Raw genomic sequence first — 18,375 nt, 5'->3', positions numbered from 1 at the left:
TGCAGAACAAGAGTTGCACTCCTAAGGTATTGAACTTTGCGTTCGGGGCAGTCATCAGTCGGAGGGGAGAAGAAAAGCGATAGAAACAGCATTTATTGGTGTTTTCCAGAAACCAGAGAAACAGCAGGCGATTAAAGACCCGTTGGTGTTAGCTGTTTTAGCAAGTCAAGTGACTTGTTGTTTCATTTGACGGTACATCACTAAGTCCATTCAATTCTATTCGGAAGTGTCCATCGATCAAGTGGTGGGAGACCGAACTTCACTCAGAATCAGAATTGTCAATTGCATCTCTGCCGGTAAAACTTATCCAAAGACAATGATATTCTCCGTGCCTCCACTCTGACATTCGGTTCGCAGTCACCCTGCCAAGAGGATGTTCTAGCACTTGCAATTGTGAGATGATCCCGATGGTCTAGCCCCAAGTTCTATGAACTGCAGAAATAATTCGAGTGCCAAGCTAAAAAGAGCAGAAGGAAAAAGTGGAGAAAACGAAAAAGAAGCAGAGATAGAATAGTAAAGAACAGTAGGTAAGGTGGAACGATGAGTATAACGTTTGAGTTGAGGAGCAATTGCGACTCATCGCCGCCATTATCGCTGCAACATATGATGATTGCTCACTTTGCGGGTTGCAGCAGATAAACTCTGGACTCGATATTTATGCGTGGTATGGTCGCTATTCGCAATGAACATGATTTGAGATAAGTTTTACTGAGTGAAATGCTAGATAGACCAGATTAAAAGGCACAGCCGCAATTACCACCGCTGTAATTACAGTTGTTTGGTATATCACGACAACATAATCTCGATCCGAAGAACCACTAACCAACTCCAAGAACCTTCGTGCTCGCAAGTCAATCGATCGGCAACTTGGAATGGAGATCCTGAAGCGGAGACATATATGTAACCACTGTGAAAGGAATTCAATCGTATTTTTAGTATTTGTACCAGCAGGATTACTGAGTAGTAAGGGATGTACCTAGTAAGGAGGGTGGATCACATCCAGCGGCGATGAGGGATGGACACTTCTCGAGACAGAGTCCCCATCAGGTTTTGGTCTTCATTTGATTTTCTCAATTGAAACGATTAAACTCGAGCCTGTTGTTTGCAATAGCAGAATGAAGTCGAATAGCCCGACTGCTGCATACCATCTCCCTGCCCTTATGGGCATGATTCGTGCAGCTCATTTCATGGGAGCTTTGGTTCTCTCCATGGCAAATATGAGCGTTCAATGCCCCGGTGCCTTTGATTTTGGCCTCACATTCAACAACAGACACATTCACGACTACAATCATGACAGCCCAACCGTACCAGGAAACTAAAGGCGAACAAGACAAAACAGATGACTCGAGCGCCGTCCAAAAACAAGCGGGAATGGATATCGCAGACAGTAAAACGACTGGGATTAAAAATGAAGCACAGGAAGCGGAGAGCACCGATGCCGATGATGGCAATTTCCCAAAGCCTTTGGTGATTGCACTTTTGACAGCCGGGTTATGCTCAGTCACTTTCGCGACTTCCGTGGACAACACCATCTTAGGTATTTTGCGATTCTGTTCTGAGAGAAAGGGCACACCCCTTTGCATCTAGAAGGTTTTGCTAAAGCAAATATGAAGCAACGGCCATTCCACGTATCACGGAAGATTTCCACTCGCTTGACGACGTGAGCGGGTACCGAAGCGCTTATCTCGTCGCCTCAACCGCGCTGCAGCTGCCGCTAGGCAAAGTCTACACCATCTTCAACGTCAAATGGACATATCTCACAGGATTGATCATCTTTGAAATCGGGTCAATAGTCTGCGCGCTAGCACCGAACTCGGGAGCACTGATCGCCGGTCGTACTGTTGCAGGTGTTGGTGGTGCCGCGCTTTATTCTGGCGCGATCAATATCTTGGGTTTGGCAGCACCATTACGGATGCGCCCCATTTTGTTTGCTGCGTTGAGTGGTATGCTTGCGGTAGCCTCCCTCATCGGGCCGCCGTTGGGCGGTTTTTTTACCGACACACCCACACTGACTTGGCGATGGTGTTTCTGGATCAACCTGCCACTGGGAGGAGTCGCCTTTTCTGTCATCTTGGGGGTGTTTCGCGTACCATCTGCTAGAAGGCTCGAAGACGATAGCCACTCCGATTCTGGACATCAAAAGCGTGGGAGTTCTTCTCAGTCAGGACCCAGCAGCGCGCCAAAGCTCTCCTTGCTACGAATTGTGGCCAAGTTTGTCCGCTGGGTACTTTCTTGGTGGTTCCGGCCGTTGTGAGTCTTTTGCTCGTTCTCCAATGGGGAGGCATTACGTACTCGTGGGGAGACGCCCGCGTCTGGGGCTGTTTGTTATCTTTTGGCCTCCTCACGATTGCGCTCTTTGTCTCCCAAATATGGCGCGGCGACAACGCAACAATACCACCTCGTGTGGTGTGCCAACGATACGTGCTCGCTGGCGCGATGCATAAAGCCTGTTCGTCTGCCGCCATGTTCACACACATCTTTTCTCTCCCCTTCTACTTCCAAGTTGTGCTAGGAACGACTGCAACAGGTTCAGGGATGCGCACCCTCCCGTACGTCGTGACCATGGCGGTGGTTGGAATCGTTGGCGGCATCGGGATGGCCCGCACTAACTCGCACAAGCCCTTGGCATGGGTAGGCGCAGCTATCTCCGTTGTCGGCTTAGGACTTCTCTACACTCTCGGGGTTGACTCGCAAGCCGCTACCTACATTGGTTTTCAAATACTCATAGGCATGGGCACAGGCATTGCGTGGCAAGTCCCTTTTGTTGCGATACAGAGAACCAGCGCCAAAGGGAAGAATCTGATACCTGAAAATATGCCCATCGCAAACGCTTTGATGGCCTTTTTCAACTCTCTTGGCGCATCCATTCGCATTTCTATCGCGCAGAACGTATTCGCTAGTTCGTTGCAGAGCCGTCTGGCAACAGTAACTGGCATTACAGCGATTCAGGTTGGCATTATCATGAACGATGGAACTGGTATTGGCTTGCGGGATCCCAATGTCTTGCCGCCCGAACTACTACTACCGGTGTTGGAGCAGTACAACTCTGCCATCGGCTCGACTTTCCTCGTGGCTACCGTCTTCGGTGGCCTTGGATTTATGGCTAGTCTATTTTATGATTAGCTCCCTTTCATCAGCAGGAAGCCCTTTTGGTTTCTTTTTTTCTCGGGTAAGTCTTTCTGTATTTTATCCTCTGCGGCCTAGTCTACTCAAACCAGACTCTGTTGGAGATGTTATGGTTTTCGCGTGTCCACGTAATTCAGTAGTTGAGTTGAATGATAGCTGACAGCTCGCGAAGATCCTAGCATAACGTCATTTCTGACTGGCACAACCACAGATTTATCAAAGAACTGGGCCAAACCAAGTCTGGTGGTCTCCTTGGGTACAAAGGTAACATGATGAGCACTGGACTAGGATGGGAAGGGAAATGTGGACCGTAACCATAGAAGCATTGCCCTAGCCAATTTCTCTCCATTGCTGATAGGAAAATGAAACGGCATTGCGGAGTATCGGCATATGAACCAACAAAAACAAAACAGTTGCCTACTTCGGCTTTGCGTGATGTGGTTCTCTTCCTTGTCTCTAGAGCTTCGTGACATTGTTGCTCCACCCGTCTATGATAAAATGCGCAGCTTTAGAGGGATAAGTGGCCAAGTTTGTGATGACACGATTTCAACTTCAACCACGCCATCCCAATAACCTCCAACCTAACACTTCGCACGAGGAGCGGTTTTCTTGAGCTGCGGGTCGGTACCAGGATAAAACTCGTCATCATCGTCGAAGGTGTATGCAATGGGCGTCGGACTTGCTCTGTAAGGCTTGGTTTGACGATTCGGCGGGGTCTTGGGTGCATCGAGACTGGCCGAGATACCGGCCGATATATCGGTCAAGTTGACGGGTTTGGATAGGCAGGAGGAGTTAGAAGGAGTGCGTTCGTTCTGACTGGTGTATTTGGTATAGATTTTCTGGCCAACTCTCTCAGACATGGGCCCGCAGTCAAGGTCGTAACCTGCATGCTGGAGAAGATGTGGGAGAACTGATCATAGTTAGGATGATGGGAGAATGCCGAGATGAGAAGGAGGGATTAATAATTCTTATCGTGCATAAGGCATGCCACAAGAGGAAGGACAGGGCTTGATGATGCAAGACTGGATGCTCAGGTGGTCGGAGCGAACCTAAGATGAAGTGAAGCGTACCTTGGGCGACCGTATTCGCGGCCTCGACAGCCTTGCTTTGATGGTAAGCTAAATCCTCTATGAAATGAGTGTTAGCGTTGTGTTGCGATCAAGCTGGTCAGATTGCACCATGTGAAGATCTCCCGATCGGTAATCGACGTGGCAGACGCGTGGGGGTGGAGGCGAACAAGTGGAATCGTGGGGGACGAAGCCATTTTGAGGAGACCGGCATTGGTACTGATAATGGAGACAGTGATACATACCAGGATCAGAAAGAGTCGCAGAGGAAGGAGTCGAGCCCGTGGGAGTGAAGGATCTGGCCGAAGGGTTTAGGTTTGGAATTTGAGCCTGCTGCTGGGAAGTAGAGGCACTCCCCTTGCTAGAGTCACTCCCCTTGCTAGAGTCAAGACCCATGGAAGACATATTTTCTTCTTTTCTTGCTCTCCCGCGGTCGCGACGAGCTTTACCCATTAAATCGGTTGTTGCAGAGTTGAAAGATTCCATGACCCGGTCTGTTATTGTCCGATAAAAGTGAAAGGTGAAGTCGAAGATCGAAGCGACTTTCGTGATGTGATTCAGTGACGTGGACGGAAGAGGAAGGTACGAGGCCGGGCGTAAAACTTAGCGCTTTGTTCTTGTGGAACGGACTTGTTTTTGTTCTCATATTGTATGTTGGTTACTTTATATTTTCTACCGTTGTAACTGATTACAATCTTTTCCCACCATCTTGCAGGTAAACTATCCCACAATCAGCTCACTTTTAGTCTTGAAGGTCAAACAGACAATGGAAGCATGTGGCGCTAGTTGTTGTTGCACTTAAACTGAACTATTTTCTTCTCTCTATTTCTTCATTTCTCATCCTCTATATGTTGTTGAACTGTATCCTGTAAATTGTTTGAAGCGATTAGTACGGGCGGCAATATCGACTCTCGTTGGACGGCAACGGTTCGTATCTTTTAGGTCGATCACAATCTAAATCTCACTACATAATACACATGATTGCTTTTTTTAACTATTCAAATCAATTCTTGTCTACCAGATTGTTGGTTGCCAAGAGGGGAAGACATCTCAGATGCAAAATTTGACACCCTAAGGTGTCCACTTTGTAACCGCAGAGAAGATAATAGCATGTCACTGCTAAGCACATAGTGTGGCTCCATACAGTGGGGGGTCAGAAGTGTGGAATCACCCCACCTTAAAGCGCGTCCTGACGCGTCTTCCTCTATGCATCGATTTTTTCCTTTCTCCCATAACTTCAGGAAATAGAGGCCAATTTACAAGCTTTTTCTTCTCATTTATCAGGAAATCGAAAGCCTAACGATGAGTTATCAAGAGATCAGCGGATCGCGATTGTGGCCTTTGTGCTAGCTGGCCGAAGTTACCGCAACGCGGCTGCGGTCTTCAACTGCTCCTATAAGGCAGTCGCCAACACACTTCAACGATACCGAGAGAGCCAATCTTTTGAGTCTGCGCCCCGAAAAGGCAGGCCGCCAAAACTTAATAGGCGGGAGAAAAGGGCAATTATCAGGTTTACTCGCCGTAACTTCCGGGTTACCTACTTAGAGCTTACTAAGTCTTAGAAAGGCCGAGTTAGCCTTAGTACTATTAAGCGGACTTTGCAAGGCACCAACTTTCGTAAATGGAGGGCTATAAAAAGGCTGTTTATTACTAGAGAAGCAGCATTAAAGAGGCTTGCTTTTGCTAGAGAATGGCTACAAAAAATCGAGGAGTTGATGATGGTACCCCTATCTCTAGACTTACCTCTCATATAGGCCTTCTTACTGATTTTCTTTTTATGTAGACCCAGTTCTCTAACGAGAGCTCATACCAGAATAACTCCTTATCGCCCTTGGCCTAGGTATTTAGATTCCCTTCTGAGCGCTAGGATAAGCAATTCATTAACCTAACAAGCCACGTTAAAGCAAACATCTCAATCATGGTGTAGGCAATGATATGGAAAGAGGGTCAGAGTAAGCTCATCTTTCTCGTAAGAGATACAACCACCCAGAGGCAAGGATATAGCTCTAATAGCTATATATCATGCCTAGAAGAAGGATATCTTCCTAACAGAGACGAAACGTGTCATTTTATGCATAATAACGCGCCTATACATAATGCTGTAAAGACCACAGATTGGATGCTTAACCAGGGGATCTCCTGGATAGACTGGCCCCCATACTCGCCAGATCTCAACCCGATTAAGCATTACTGGCGTATAATGAAGGATAACCTGCGAAGGCTATACCCAGAAGCATTTGACCTTAGGAAAAACAAGCTAGATATCAAAAGATTCAAGGAGCAATTACAGGCGGCGTAGGAGGCAATCCCACAAGAGAAGATACAGGCGTTAATCGAGTCATTGCCAAGGCGCTTGAAGGCAGTCGTAAAAGCACAGGGTTAGTATACACGATACTGACCGGTAAACTTAGGGCTTTAATTTGACTATAGTCTTGCCATATAATTCAAAAAGTTGATAGTTTTGTTGCTGGATGAAGTGATGGGGTGAAAATGCAGGTGGCTGGGTGAAGCGGGGGTGATTCCACACTTCTGACCCCCCACTGTATGAGTAACTCAACACGGCCATGGAACCATCAATATAATGCAAAACTAACGTAGCCTTGAAGAGAGCGAAATAACTGGGAGATGCTTCCTCGACAGGCGGGAAATAAGTGTAGTACAACACGCACTCGAGCTAATGTTGAGAAGACGTATGGAGATTATAGAAGAGACAGACCAGCATAGAGCTCGGACATTCTTCACCATTGTCAGCATCCGAGCGCCGTTCGAATCAAACCTAATGGAGCTAGCTCCGAAGCATGCCGTGCTGAGCTCTTGGAAATCCTTCCGATCTCGAAAATTGGATAAGCGGCCGACTTGGCAGTTTGCGGCCTTTTCTTCTTGCTACTCATCATGAATCCCTCGATGATTGAAGTGTTGGCAAAATGATCCCAGCCACCTCGAATTTTCCGACATTGGTTGGGCGTCGATACCCGGGGAAAGGTGGCAGGCGAATTGTAAGATCCTTCTGATCGGAATTGACTCGGAGAACGGCACACATCTCCGAAGACCAAGATCGCAACTTACTCCGTAGCAAGCTCGTCAACAATGTTGATACATGCTTGAAAAACCGCAGAACAAGCTTACGGACAAGCATCGAGGCCGTAGATCTCTCAATTGTTACTGTATTATGCACGGGCACCATGACTTCCCCATTGGTACCTTCAAAATCAGGTTTCAATTGAATCTCCCAGGTCCAGGGGCCCACAGTAGTAGTGCCTCTTATGCAGACAGCGGCAACGGCTCGGAGGACATGTCTCGTTGCGGCAACTGCAAAACGATCAACCGCTCTGCATCGTTTTCGCCCAGCCCATGTCACCTTTATTATGATGGAAGGGTCGAATTGCGTGAAGGTCTGCGAAAACCGGTTAGATGCTGGAGGAGGAGCGAGCTGGATGGTTTTACATCAGCATCTGTCATCCGTAAACAATAAGCGATTTGCGCCAAGGGTGATAGCAATGTTCCTCTCACACGTGACGGCTGGATTTAGGCACGAAGAAACCTGCGCCTTTTGATGGTTATATGATGTGCTTCCCATCTTGGTCGTCTCATAGGCCTCCGTATAGGTTGTCAGTCACTTTGGGTGGGTGACGTGAGGTTGCAGCGCCGGGGAGTGCTTCTGAACAAGGATTAGCTCTGCGTCGTAGTACAAACGGAATCGAGCTGTCCGCGTCTCAATCGTTCCCCCACGGTAGCCCGGCCCCAAGGTTGCACCGGGGACCGGGAGGGAGTGAGACGAGGTGAAGCTTGCCCAGCTGTGCCACCGGTTGCGGGGCCAGAAAATCACACCACTTGAATACACTTGTAGAGATTGATTAGATTGCGTTGCAGCCATCCTCAATCATCTCGATCTTGTCCACGGGAAAACCCTCAACATCCGGGGCTTGACACATCTTCGCTGGCACTTTCAGACGCTGGAGGTGTACGCCATAGCACAACCCGTTGGTCACAAGATGTCACTCAGAGCGACATGTAGTTGGGTAAGTGATATCTTTTCGAGATAACGACCCCTTAAGCTCTGGGGATCGATCCTCCGAGGCGACCCTGACCGAGCCGTCAAGCCGTGAAGATAGACCAGTGACTTGTGTCGGTAGCCAACAGGCAATGCAACGCTGCGCTGCCCCGTTCGCAGGTTCGTATTCCGTCGGCCAGGACTCCACAAGCTTGGCGTACAGAACACTCAATCGCAACGGCAGACCTCGACCCTGCCAACCGGTGTTGAATCATACTTCGCAGACCGGGCCGTAGGCGTTGGCCTGATGTCATTTGTGGACTTCATGTGAAGAATGACAGCAACGTCCAACCAAATCGAAGTGCTTGCGTCAAGCCCTTCCAGCAGCCACGATTCTCAAAACGGAACGTGCAGCGGTTGCAGAAATCTGCCCGGTTTGATGGCGGACTCGATGAGGGCATTCCCCAGTCGGCTGCGCAAGGGTTTCCGGGGGTTTCCTGTTTGAGAAAATCACGGCCAGACTCAACCGCAGCCTGACAAGGACATGGCTTCTCTCCAAAGACGTCGATGAGACCTTCTGAACGCGGAAAAGGCGTTTCGATATGTCAGTCTGAGAAATGAATTGTAGTTGTGTGGAGCTCAGAGTCTGCTGCCTGCGGAGAACTCACTCAATATCCTTGCAGATAAACTTGCTTGTGATGCAACTCGAGGCGGTCATACGTGGTGTTGAGGTGTTTTCTTCCTGCATCCGATCAAGGAAGGAGGACTAAAAGATTGTCGAAGTTTGGGGGAGAGAAGGTTGAGCACCATGGTCCGAGAAGGTCTGAATGGGTAATTATTTAAAGCCTAGACGACTCGCAATCTATTCAACACTTAGGGATCTCAGGAGCATTCATTCCTTCAATCAATTAGGATTTGGAATAGTCCGTTCTTTTTTTGGTACACATTTGGAATCTATCCTTGCGGCAATCTTTCCTGTTCTATTTCTGTCTCGCAAGTATGCAGAACAAAACGGCTCAAGACTCGGTGTCAACTCCGGTTGGGTCAGTCCCCCTCTCTTTCACCCAGGGCGCACGAATCAAGTCCAAGTTTTCCACCGTCACGGCCGCCTTTTATCATCATGCAGAGAGTCAACCAGACGTCACTGCAGCTCGTGACCTATCAGCACAGCAGGTTCGAGATATCACATATGGCGATCTTGCTCGTCGAGCCAACCAGCTGTCAAGAAAGCTGAAGAGTCTCGGGGTCCAACCTGGTGATCGAGTCCCGCTTGTTGTTAAGCGAGGCATCAACATGCTGGTTGGTATTGTTGCGATCCTCTCATGCGGAGCTCAATACGTGCCACTTGACGGTGGCGTAGTGCCTGACTCTACGCTGCGATTTGTTCTCGAACAAGCGGGCAGCAAGCACGTTTTGTGTCTAAAGTCAACTAAACACCGATTTGAGACACTCGGATACTCCTGCGAGGCCCTTATCATTGACGAATACATGGAAGAGATCAAAGACACTTCAGAGACTCTTCAGCATACTGACCTGGCTAAGCCGGAGCACGGATGCTATGTTATCTACACATCAGGTAAAGGGATTCTAGAAGTTACAAACAGCTTCAAGCGAGTAGAACAACTGATCAGGCCTTCAGGAACTACTGGCACACCCAAAGGAGTAGACGTCACCCACAGAAACGTGACTAACCTCGTGTGTCTTTCACCTGGCAACCTGGGAATCTCAACTGGGACACGCGTAGGTCAGGTATTGAACATCAGCTTCGACATGGGTAAGACATTGAGCCAAAACTTTAGATTCTTGTTACTGATTGATCCATAGCCGCATGGGAGATGCTTGGATGCCTCTGCAATGGAGGCACCCTCGTCCTCCGAGGTTCAAATTGGGAACCATGTCTGAGAGAGGCAAGTTCTAATCTCACAAGTGTACGAATACCCAGCAAGCTAGACTAACAGACTTTTCAGGCTCAGGTTTTGATCTGCACACCAAGTATCTTGGCAAAATACGATCCTCGAGAATACACCAATATCAGCGTTGTTACAACTGCCGGTGAACCGAGCTCTCAAAGGTAAGGTTCAGTGTGAATCAACGAAGTTGAACTTGGCCTGACCATTTATTTAGACTCGCCGACTTATGGGCCACGCACGCGACCTACTACAATTGCTGCGGACCAACAGAAACCACTATTGTCAACACCATGCACCTTCACCATCCAGGAGAGACATTAACAATCGGTAAGCCAACTCCTAATAATGAAGTCTATATCCTCGATTCCAATGGAAGGTCTCTTGGTATCGGTGAAGCTGGGGTGATGTGGGCCGGTGGTCATGGCATCTCTCGCGGCTACGTTTCTCTGCCGGAGAAGACCACTGAGAGATATAAGCCAAATCCTTTTATTAATGATGAGTAAGTACTTGAGAATACTCTGGTAATAGTTTCACTAAATTCTGCTAGGTCCTTGATGTACAACACCGGTGACCTCTGTCGCTGGAGACATGATGGCTCCATTGACATTCTCGGCCGAGTCGACGACCAGATCAAGATCAAAGTTAGTAAAGTTATCTTTCCTGTATCTGTTTACGCAATCTTACGCAAATAACAGGGCTTTCGAGTCGAGCTCGACGGTGTTGCTTCATCGATCAACACTTGTCCTGTTGTCTCTAAGGCCACGGCGCTCTTGATAGACAACGAGATCCATGGATTCATCACGCCCCGAAACTGTAACTTGAACGCCATTCAAGCCCACGTCAAAGCTCGTCAGCCTTACTATGCCGTCCCTACCAAGTTCCACTTCCTCGACACTATGCCTCTGACTTCTAATGGCAAGGTAGATAAGCGTGCCTTGCGAGACTTAATCACCAAGGCCGACAACAAAGCAGAGACGAGCATCGCCATCAAAGATATCGGCTCCAAGGAGTCGTTTTCTTCGGATACCAGTTCTTCCACTGCCGACCTCAAACCTGACTCCTCTGCTTCTAGCTTTACAGCGGTGGATGAGAAGCTCGACCTTGACCGAGACGTCCCTGCTAAGCTCTGGGCTCAGCCATTCCGCGGCTTCATGCACCGCATTGCTATCGTATATCGCCGCTTGTTCACCATCGTTGGCCTCTTAAATATCGCCGCGGTAATTGCGATTGTGTTTTGTGGCCTCCAGAGAAACTGGCTCAGCAATCTCACTGCTATCAATCTTGTTCTCGCCGTCCTCGTCCGCCAAGACTTCGTCATCAACGGCCTGTACACAATCACATGCAACGTACCCAAGTCCTGGCCTCTTGCCATCAGAAAGCGCTGCGCAAAAATTTACCATTTCGGAGGTGTTCACTCAGGCGCGGCTGTTTCCGCAGGCGCTTGGCTTCTCGCCACCAACATTAGTGATGAGGTCTGCCAACTCACGGAGTGTCCTACCTGGGGCTACCAGTCTATGGCCTCAAAAGTCATGTCTTGGATGCTCACCGGTTTGTTCACTATCACGATTGGACTCGCTTGGCCTTCTTTCCGAAAGGGGCATCATGATCTCTTCGAGAAAACACATCGATTCGTTGGCTGGACCATGCTTGGTCTGTTTTGGGTCCAGGTAGTACTTGGTGCCAACGATGGAAGAGCGGCGGGCATGTCCCTTGGCGCAGCTTGCATTCGAACTCCCGGCATATGGATGCTTGCCGTGGCAACCCTGAGCATTGCATCTTCTTGGATGTTCCTCAAAAAAGTTCCTGTCGAGGCTGAGGTTCTATCCAACCACGCTGTGAGGCTGCATTTCGGCTACGCTGTCCCCGTTAATGGCAGCTTCGTTAGACTTTCCCAACGACCACTCCTCGAGTGGCACTCGTTTGCCACCATCCCGGCCCTAACAAAGTGGGACATCACCCCAAGGGCTTCTCGTTAGTTGTCTCGAATGCCGGTGACTGGACTAAAAACTGCATTGAGAAGCCACCTACTCAAATTTGGGTGCGCGGTGTTCCCACCTGTGGCGTCATGCGTATTGCGACTTGCTTCAACAGCATTGTTGTGATCGCCACCGGTTCAGGTATCGGACCTCTACTTGGGCATATCCAGGATCAAAGCTGTGCAACTCAGTTGATCTGGTCTACCCCTAGACCCGAGCAAACCTTTGGCAAGCCGCTGCTTGATACCATTAAGTTGAAGATTCCGAACGCGGTGATTCATGATACCAAGACTATGGGTCGCCCGAACTTGGTCAAGATGGGCTACAACCTGGTGAAGAGCTTCCAAGCTGAAGCTGTCATCATCATCGCTAACGAAAAAATCACGAAGAAGGTGGTTTACGGGCTTGAGACACGTGGTGTTCCTGCTTACGGCGCTATTTGGGACTCCTAATATGTTGCGCATCTTTTCCTCTTAAAATTCTCGAGATTTTTAATGATGATTTTAAAGGCTTTTCGTTTGATTTTGTGTTGGGGGTGATGGAACAACTTCGTCGCGGTTTATTATCACTTATTTCAGTCCTTAACTTTTATGCTTCCCTTTTGATATTCACAGTCAGTGGTACTTAACTTAGGTAGCGTTTGAGAATGGATATTCAATCTGCAACAGCCTGTTGCTGCAGGCGACCCGAAAATCCGGCGTACCTGTTCACAGCACGACCACTTTCTTACCACGATCTAGGCATAAAGAGATTCCCCTCCCCCTTTCCCCCAAAGAACGAAATCTGTGCTAAAGACTCAGTGACATATTCTCACTCTGGGTTCCCGCTAGTAAACACTTGACTAAGCTGCCTTGGTCCTTCCAAAATCCAGCTTCTCCCATTTCATGAAACAGCCACTCAAGAATGCCAAAGCTCCCGCGGCCACAACAATAAATTGCATGTCCGCAATTACGCTCGCAACATCTTCCACGGCCAGTAGAATCACCTGGGGGTCTGCAGCTGCCCAAATCTTGGAATCTAGACCGGCCAAAGCTTCGCGAATGTCGTGTTCACTATAACCCAGTCCAGAAAGTGAAGTGTGTAGACGGCTGTATCCAAGATTTTGGAAGACGCAACCTGCCAAAGCTAGCGTGACCGAAATTCCACCGAGCTGCACCATGATAAAAAGGGCAGTAGCATCAAGGCGTCGATTCGCGGGTACGGTTTGGGTCAAGATGGCAACACCAGTCTGCCACATGCATCCGGTTCCAGCGCCTATGAGGGTGCTGACTCCCATTATTCGGCCCTCGGAGCTCTGGGACGTGAGCTGTGACTGGACCCCTGCGCCAATCATGGCCAAGGCGCCACCAACCACGTAGAACGGAGCGTATCTGCCAATTACGGGGATGAGGCCGGCCATTACAATGGTAAATACAATGAAGGTAAAGATGAAGGGTAGAAGTCGGACGGCAGCTTGGACTGGCTCTAGTCCCTTAGTGAAAGCAAGAAAAAGTGGAGTGTAATATAAAGTGATGCCGTAGCAGCTTCCAGCAGCGAATGTCCCTAGACAGATCAGAGAAGTCGTCTTGTTCTTGAAGAGGTCTGCGGGGATGTTCCGGTTTTCTTTGCTGGTGAAGACAGAGAAGTATTGTTGCAAGAAATAAGATGCGTAGATTACGCCGACAAAAACCCAGGCCAAAATGGTGGAGTGCGTAGACCAGTCCCATGTAGAACCGCTGAATATGAGAGCTGAGCACAACAGGACGAAGCCGGCCATGTGCAGAACCGCGCCAGTCCAGTCTATTGCAAGAAGCCCGCCAACTATAGGCACATTGGGTGCCACATGAATGGGGGCAACGCTACAAAGATGAGCACTCCGATGACGGCGAGAATCGGTAAGTTCAGGTACATGGCCTAGAATTGAGTTAGCCTACTAGAAACGCTTGCGAGGTAGCGAACGAGCTGCTACATACCCATCTCCAGGTGGCGTTCTGGTTTTCGGCAAAGGCACCACCAATAACAGGGCCCAAAGTAAGTCCGATAGCCCAGGACACCGCCATCAGACCTTGCAAACGGGGCAATTCTGCAGGCGTGGAAACGAATACATTGACGAGAAGAACCCTGTTTGGTAGTTTTTAGTTGGACCGAGCGAGGTGTCAACGAGGCTTGTGCTTATCACTTACAGCTGGTAGATACCAGCCCCTCCAATACCCGCAACAACACGACCGATAATGACCGAGTTTATGCCAGTAGCTGAGCCCGATACAGCGGCGCCAACCATGAAGATTGTTGTGTAGACAACGATTTGCCATTTAACGCTGCCAAGGACCGCAAGTTTGCGTACGAGCGGAACCAGGCATACTTGGGACGCAGTGTAACCCGTGGCGACCCATGGTAAAAGATGAACATTTCCGAATGCTTCATAAATCGGAGGTTGGATGTTCGCGATATTGCTGACGTCGTAACCTTGGAATTGACATTGATATGTCAGTTTACTGATCGCATGGTTGAGTCTGAAATGGGCTCTGAAACGTTGATCACTTACCCAGGAGCATACCGCCTAGGATAAAAGCTACTTGAACACACGGCCATCTCCATGATGACCAATCCTCTCTTGGGTGCCTTTTCTGGTCTGTACTTTTCCTGACCTCCTTGGTCTCGGGAAGGACACTTCCTGTGCCAGAGCTGCCATGTTCGACGTCACTGCCCGAGGTCGCCTTTGTATCGGTTTCCATCATTTTGAGTGAATATGCCGTTAACGAACTGTGAAGACAGGATAACACACAATAAAATAGGAGCCAGACAAAAGCTTCAATGACAAGAAAAGTTGCGAGACAGTGACGGGGGGTGCCAGATATAAGCAACGACTTCACTTGCGCTCCGCTGTCGGAGATTTGCCAGCCTGCTCATTCTTATCTTGCTTGTGGACGGCAGACACCCCTACGTCGCTGGAATTTGGCTGCCAATGCTTATGCAACGTGTTGCTTGCTTCGACCAGTAGCCCAGAGAGTCTAATCTGGCGCTTCTGTCCAACTACTAGGGTCAATAAACACTCAGTAGTATCGTTTGTCGATGGGGGCCAGCACTACTAAATCCGGGTGATGAATGCAACCAAATGTCCCAGATCTGGAAAGAAAGCCGCGGCTCGGGTGACAAGAACCAACGCGGAAACTAGGGTGATACATGATCTTGGCTGGCGCTGTGCCGCAATTCGTTGTGCTCGGAGGTGACACGTCCCTAGGATCTCAACTCGCCCATATTCGGGCGCATTGCCAACATATTCTCATCGCCCGGCTTGACTATTCGTAAAAGTCCTGAGCATATCCGTTTATGCCGTGCGTGCCAATAGAGCTTGAGGTGATGTAGAGAGGCTCTCACGTCAGCCGTAGAGGATCCGAATGACGGAATTTCAGCCGTGCAGAGTGCCAATAAGCTGCGGAAGGAAGTTTTTCTGCTCTTCTATAGCCGCTTTCGGTAAGATTGCTTCGTTAACGGCCGCATCTCCCCCATTTTCATCATGTTTGTCTGCATGTACCCTGGCTGGGCTGTCGGGCCGGCAGAACGAGGATGGATCCATGTAATCAGGTGCAGCACCCCAGCAAATGAGAGGATGAGACTAACGACGTTCTTCGTTTTGCTATCGCCGATCATCGACTTGTCAGCGGCAGAACAGACTTGGCAGCGGCAGGCAAGCCTGAACATCCATGATCCAGAGGTTGAACCAGTTCGTAATGGCAACGAAAGTTGACCAATCCTGATGAAGGCATGCGCCACGCTTGTATGGCGATGCAGACTAGCAAATCAAAAGATATAAGGAAATCAACACCATGGCATTATTGCGGTTGGGTTGAACAGAAAGGATGGTATTAATGAACCCTACATCTTATCGTAATTTCACGAGGCACAGAAGCTTCCGTCGTTGATTTGAAGTTAACTTCCAAACGGATTGTGATTTTATTACATCTAGAATGGCCATTGACTAATATGAGAATAACGATTGTTAAAGAGCTCAATTGCAGCTACAAGTTGATGATACAAGGACCAAAGCTTGCATTTGAGACTAACGGAATATCAAACTGATCGCAACATGGCAATATAGCTTTATACTAGAGAAGAATGATAAAGCTGGCAATGATTGACGGACTGTTGTGGGTATCTTCTACCTTGGTAGCGCGAACACAGAAGCACAAAGCTCGAGACAACCTGGAGATTGGTACTCTAGGGAAAAGTTGCCGATGCAGTCTTTCTCATTGCTAAGAATAACCAAACAAATACAAAAGCTTTGTGAAGATGGTTTATGACTACGCATCACCTCGCAGAAATATATCCTGCATTGTGTCGTCTCATAACTTTCTATGAGACAAAAGGAGCAAAGGAGAAAAAGAAATTCTCGGTGATTTGCCATCATGATGGGGTGACTACCTGCCTATTGATGTTCATCCGTTGACTTGCCTGCTGAATCGCAGTCCGATGGCGCTTAGGGTCGTCGTAGTCTGGGCGAAGCTGGTTCTACACAGGAATGTAAAGCCCAAAGAGGTTGAAGAAGCAAGAACTCTTCACTTATGTTGAGGCTTTGCGTGCATCAAGCTCCTGAGAGCATCTGACTGGATAGAACTCCAGAGCAAGAGCTTGGATCCGTTCTCCTGACGGAGCGTAGCTTATAGCATTGAGCTTGAGGATCAAAATCTCTGCAACCTAGATATTAGTACCATCAATGCCGATGTATTCAGCAAAAAATCCGTCGACACCGGCTCACGCGACTTCGGTGACTCTCTGGTCGCATGCTTGAAAGAGCCCCGGGGTCGACAGAACCAGGCTTAAGAGAACGACGCTTCCGCTAGCTTGGCGAATTATAGTAGGTGAATGACACGTAGATAGCATGCTAACATGAAGAACCCCCGACATGCGTGCTTCTCCAAACGAAAGCCTTGGAGGGGAGATATTTTTCCATTCATTAGAGAGATGTTGACGAGTATTGGCTGCATTTAGCGATGAAGTTGCCAATACTACGAGCCTATACAATTGACCAAGCAGGTAATTTCTCTCCATGACTTTGCAATGACTTACTAACATCGGAACAACTCCCCGGAAGAAGGCGAGAAGAATTAGAATCGCTGGATGTAAATAGAGCTTCTCTCAAACAATTCATGGACTTGTTTGTGCCTGATTTTCGGCTCGTGCTCTTTAGTTCAGGTGGTTCATCAGTTCCGGTGACCCACTATTTATCGGCTAGCATGTCTTGTGCGCCGACCGATTGCAACCAACCTCCCCATTCCTTACCATAAACACCATCTTCCGAAGAGATAACAAAAGATCTGGTTCCCGCGATCAAGTCAAGATTTAAAGTAGATCAAAAATTTGATTGTGCCCAGAGGCGGATTCGAACCGCCGTCAACACGGATCGTTGTATAGAAGAACCACAACGTATCATCCTAACCAACTAGACGATCTGGGCGACTAGGGCCTAAAACCCTTACTTGACGTTGTTGGCTGAGAAAAGCAACAAGAAGGTCACTTGGTTTCGCGCTCGACAATCGACCTCTCTTCCCATGGCTGTTTTTAGTTCGCTATTGGGATCTGTTATTTGTTTGGGTTTCGTCGGTCTATGCTCGCTCGGCTATGTCAATCCTGGCTTGGTTTCTGCTTGTTCAGCTGTAGGAGAATACATCTGCGAGAAGCACATTGTCTCTTGTGGCTGGCTTATGCAACAAGGACTGCCAGCTCGGCAGTGAGTAAAGCACGACTGAGGATATCACAGGCGTCTGAGGTCTCGATAAATTTGGCTACTAGATGGATGGAATGCAGTGCTCTTACCGACGGAAACTCAAATGGTACTAAGGTTCTCGACGTCGACGGACCAGCTTCGCGCAATTCATATCAACAAACAACACGTGAAAACATGCATTGTCGGCGACGCCTTGAAACTCGGTCTGCAACAAACAATCAGTTTGTTTCTTTCACCGTATTAGATACGACGTCAGGATACTTAGAGCTGGAGAACTTGATTAATTTTTGAAAAGGCTTCCAAAGAAGGATTTGTCCGCCCTAGGACAATGCTTTCAAGGCCAACTCCTTTTTCACATCGATCAGTTTATTATAGCAACGAACAGTGCACAATGTCGTGAATCTGAACCTCTCGAACAGCTGTTGGCTGACTACTCGAGCTTTCATGCTGTATATGAATGCGCTCATCTTACACCCTAGACAGCTCTCAAGTTGTTACAATCCATCCAGCTAAATCAGCTTCCACTAGCCAGCCTATCTCTTAACCAATCTTCTTCAATCTTCGCAACCCAGACCAACGCCATAAGACCGCTCTTACTACT

At 48.5% G+C, this 18,375-nt stretch overlaps 3 protein-coding genes and 1 non-coding gene across 4 annotated transcripts; all 4 read right to left on the bottom strand.

The window, feature by feature from the left end:
* Positions 1-3,707: 3,707 nt before the first annotated feature.
* ColSpa_04657 (uncharacterized protein) lies at positions 3,708-4,598 on the bottom strand (the record flags this gene model as incomplete). Its single annotated transcript, XM_049270869.1, has 3 exons — positions 3,708-4,009; positions 4,197-4,244; positions 4,439-4,598. The coding sequence occupies 3 exons, from the start codon at positions 4,596-4,598 to the stop codon at positions 3,708-3,710; spliced, it is 510 nt and encodes a 169-aa protein (XP_049126826.1).
* An 8,313-nt stretch (positions 4,599-12,911) lies between these two features.
* Positions 12,912-13,826, bottom strand: ColSpa_04656 (efflux pump patC; the record flags this gene model as incomplete). Its single annotated transcript, XM_049270868.1, has 1 exon — positions 12,912-13,826. One exon carries the CDS (start codon positions 13,824-13,826, stop codon positions 12,912-12,914), a length of 915 nt encoding a protein of 304 aa, XP_049126825.1.
* Positions 13,827-13,870: 44 nt separating this feature from the next.
* ColSpa_04655 (efflux pump DEP3) lies at positions 13,871-14,787 on the bottom strand (the record flags this gene model as incomplete). The annotated part of the gene is made up of 4 exons (XM_049270867.1): positions 13,871-13,963; positions 14,023-14,170; positions 14,233-14,515; positions 14,595-14,787. The coding sequence occupies 4 exons, from the start codon at positions 14,785-14,787 to the stop codon at positions 13,871-13,873; spliced, it is 717 nt and encodes a 238-aa protein (XP_049126824.1).
* Positions 14,788-17,414: 2,627 nt separating this feature from the next.
* Positions 17,415-17,504, bottom strand: ColSpa_tRNA_123. Its single transcript is given in 2 exon segments — positions 17,415-17,449; positions 17,467-17,504. It is a non-coding gene; the product is annotated as a tRNA-His (tRNA).
* Between the last annotated feature and the right edge of the window lie 871 nt (positions 17,505-18,375).

This window comes from Colletotrichum spaethianum (assembly GCF_022836535.1).
Source record: "Colletotrichum spaethianum MAFF 239500 DNA, contig10, whole genome shotgun sequence".
Classification (NCBI taxonomy): Eukaryota; Fungi; Ascomycota; class Sordariomycetes; order Glomerellales; family Glomerellaceae; genus Colletotrichum; species Colletotrichum spaethianum.
This window is presented reverse-complemented; position numbering and strand designations above follow the sequence as displayed.